The 4,079-nt window shown below is 29.9% G+C and overlaps 1 protein-coding gene across 1 annotated transcript; it reads left to right on the forward strand.

Moving 5' to 3' along the window:
• Positions 1–56: 56 nt before the first annotated feature.
• LOC111617351 (uncharacterized protein C16orf96 homolog) lies at positions 57–3,642 on the forward strand (the record flags this gene model as incomplete). Its single annotated transcript, XM_023358652.1, has 11 exons — positions 57–139; positions 404–667; positions 745–822; positions 930–1,004; positions 1,711–1,821; positions 2,448–2,626; positions 2,711–2,755; positions 2,849–2,917; positions 3,002–3,112; positions 3,402–3,422; positions 3,543–3,642. Coding segments are annotated over 11 exons (1,115 nt in total), but the record flags the coding sequence as incomplete, so codon positions are not given.
• Between the last annotated feature and the right edge of the window lie 437 nt (positions 3,643–4,079).

Raw genomic sequence — 4,079 nt, forward strand, 5'->3', positions numbered from 1 at the left:
GTATTTAAAATCATTATTTCAAAATTAATATATGTACATTTTTTTTAATTTTGAAGAAAACATTCAGTATGGTGAATATCCACCTGATATGCAACAAGTTTTGGGAGCAGCAATTAATTTGGAAGAGCTGCAAACGAAAGTAAGATACTTAGAAATTTGTCATTAATAATGGGAGTATATAGCCTTATTATAAATTAATTGATTTAGGTTAGCTTAATAATCTAACTAAAGCTATAAAATATGTTTCAACCACTGAAGAAAATACCAACAGTCTAATTGGCTTTAATACACGATAACCCAAAATTTACCATTCAAATTTCATGCTTGGACCAGAAAGATTAAACGTGAATCCGTTCTGGACCATCTGTATAAATAACAAAGCTTAACTTTACGAATTTATTAGGTAACCGCAGTAGAAGAGCGGATAGAACAAATTGCAGAATCTAACAAAGAAATGCTGCGAATGAGAGCCGAAGAAGCAATCGCTAATGAAGAGAAAATGGCTGAAACAGAAGCTATTATCGAAAATCTTTCTTTATACATGGATACAGCAAAAGAAAAAATGTCAGACTTTTACGAATTGTTAAATGTTTTAAATAAAAAATTGTATAATTTAACAGAGACCGTTACGGAAATTGCAAAAATTCAGGACGACATGACGGAGGAGGTTATTAATTAAGAAAATCATATTACAATAAATGGTTAAATATTTAATTTTTTAAATTACTATTAAATACTTTACAGGGTAGAAAAAATCTTCAAGATGTTGAAGATCAATTGAAAGAAATTTTTAAAGAATTGAAAAAGCTTTCGATTATAAATGTATATTTTTCATTCGTTTTTAATATTTCATATATTTATAAAGTTGTTATAAATAATTAAACCATTTTATTTTAATATTTATCAAATTTTAATTTAACAAAATATAGGATATACAAGTTCATGTGGAAGAAATTCGAAATTATAAAGCAGACAGAAGTGAAATGATAGAAGAACTTGAAAAAGTAAGAATAATTCTTTTACATTATATTATTTAGAATTCCTTTAAAAGAATATGTTATGTAAAAGTACTTTAGAAAAACAATACATTGTTTACTTCATTAGTAAATATAGTAAATGAAACATAGCGTGTCGTAAATTACATTTATCTTATAGCGTATCTATCTGCTGATATAACGGGTAAAAATTCTTCGTATATTTCTATAATAACCTGTTACATTCGAGGATGTCAGGGTCAGCTATAAAGTGAGCTTCAAATGAGATATGATACGTGATACAAACAGTCTACAGTGTATTACGGTAAATCGAGAGACAGAAACGTCATACTTTCAAGCGGAGATGCTGCCTAGCGACCATTCCACATAATAACAGAAATTCCCAATTACTGTATTGGGTCGGATATTTCAGAAAGCCCTTTTTTTAAACTCTTTTCGCTTTGTGGGTACTAAGAGGGCCTCTTTTACAGGTCCATTATGAGTTCGGCCAGGCCCTTAATGGAGCGCTAGGTGGTGAAGGAGGGGCCCGAGAACCACCCACGAAAAACTCCTGGGGTTTTTACGACCGTCGGAATTCGATTCCGGGTCTCCCAGAAAGGTAGATTGCCACATTAAGCTCGGCAATCCGGCCGTCTAAATCCTGGGGTCAACAGTGTACCATATAGAAAATAAATTTTGAGTAATATTTAAAATAAATATATTAATTTCATTCCAGAAAGCCGATAAGACACAACTAGACGAAAAAGTCAATAAATCGGAATATTTAACTTCCTGTGAAGAAATAAATTCAGGTTTCAACGACATAATCGCTAAAATTTCTGGTCAAGTAAGTTCATTAATTTCATTTAATAAATTAAATAATAAGCGTAATTAACAATGTTTGTTTATTACACTCTTCTATTAATCCATTGACATTTTCAAGTACAATAGAAACTAGCCATAAAAGCAGTTCAATCGAGTAAAATGTCTCATCGCATTATTTCGAGGTTAATAAATAATAATGTTTTAAAGTAGATTTTTCAATTATTGTGCAAATGAAGATCGGATCTCCCTGAATGGAAAATCGGGCATTTTGCTCCAAAATGTAGGGTTCTTTTAACGTGTTCTTTTCAGCAAACAAATCAAAATTGTTAGAAAGCATTGGAATAATTTACACCTAAAATCGACTCATTTGTTTAAACTTTAATTGTTTCATTCCCACCTCCAAAAACTGTACTAATTCGGGAAGAAAAAACGTTAATTAAAGGAGGAAAGAGTTGCATTCATTTATTTGGATCCATAGCATAAAAATAAGAATAGTGAAATTACATTTATACAGCCGTACACTTAGTTTGCTGTGTATAATTTATCGCGTACCCATATTCCAAAACGCGGAAGAAGAAACTATGGCATTAATCCGAATTAGTGTTATTGCGAAGTTTTATTATAGAATAATTACTATTATTTTGATAGGAGCAAACATTGGAAAGAACAGTACAAGATTTAACTGTACTTGTGAACCAGAAACTCGAAAGAAAGGAATTGGATAATTATAAAGAAAATCTGAAAGAACGACTGAAGACGATTGTTACGAAATTGAAGCAATTGAAAGAAGCAGTAGAAGAAGGACCAAGTGCTGCGGGCGTTAAGCTGTAAATTTTGAAAAAGAATTTTATAAAATTAAAATCAATGAAATTTCTAAATAATATATCAAAATTAATTTTTAATTTTATTAGACGGTGCATATCTTGCGATAGACCACTAAGACCGAATGAGAGAAAGTGAGATTTATTCTTATATATCAAAAAATACCTTAATAATTTAATTTTTAAAATTAAATATTACATTAAATTTACAAAATTTGGATTTTTCAGTGTTGTAATAAGCGATGGTAGCCATAATGCAACGATGCCAAAACGCATCGGAGATCAATTACTAGAATGGTAAATAAATTAAATTATTCGCTATTTTTATAATATTTTTTATATAATTACAAAGTATGACTAATATTAAAAATTATGTTATAGCCAAGGATTTTTACCTCCTTTGCAATACGCTGATAGATCAAATCGTTCAGTCGGAGGTTTACATACTCTTACAACTCCGCCGTTATACTTGAGGAAAGCATCGACTGTTACGTATGTCGCATGAAATTCACGGTCACCCAAAACTCAGTTAACAGTTAACACTAAATTACTCAAATACTCGATCACTTAAGAGTTTTGAAGAACGAGCCTTCTTGCTCAGTACGCGTATTAAAATCCTTACAAATACTTAAAGCTTTACAATTCAGCTTATTGAAATGCCCTAATTGCTTGGAATGTACACAGTTAACTGACTTTTCAGCTGCCTTCTATATTTATAATAATTATATTTAAGTTTTAATTTTATAAAATTTATTAATTTTTTTATTAATTTTTTCTATAGATCACAATCGACAAAAATTTGGTAATTACGAATTTTATTTTTTAATTTTAATATTTGTGAAAAATATTATGACGTTTTTTAGTTAAAGAATGATAACGTTTTTAAAGTATTTTGTAATATATTTTTTGTCTAATCTAATAGGGAAGAAGTACCTTTACAAGGATCGGATGGAAGAATATATCGTGGTTATTTAGAAAAATCAGAACGTGTTCGTGTTTAATTAAATAACGTATTGCTTTTTCTTCTTTTTTATCATTATAATGCAAAATTTATTAAATATTTAAAAAGTTGTTTGATTTTTNTTTTTATATAATTACAAAGTATGACTAATATTAAAAATTATGTTATAGCCAAGGATTTTTACCTCCTTTGCAATACGCTGATAGATCAAATCGTTCAGTCGGAGGTTTACATACTCTTACAACTCCGCCGTTATACTTGAGGAAAGCATCGACTGTTACGTATGTCGCATGAAATTCACGGTCACCCAAAACTCAGTTAACAGTTAACACTAAATTACTCAAATACTCGATCACTTAAGAGTTTTGAAGAACGAGCCTTCTTGCTCAGTACGCGTATTAAAATCCTTACAAATACTTAAAGCTTTACAATTCAGCTTATTGAAATGCCCTAATTGCTTGGAATGTACACAGTTAACTGACTTTTCAGCTGCCTTCT

This window comes from Centruroides sculpturatus, unplaced genomic scaffold, assembly GCF_000671375.1.
Source record: "Centruroides sculpturatus isolate CEXI.00-Female unplaced genomic scaffold, Cexi_2.0 scaffold5660, whole genome shotgun sequence".
Lineage (NCBI taxonomy): Eukaryota > Metazoa > Arthropoda > Arachnida > Scorpiones > Buthidae > Centruroides > Centruroides sculpturatus.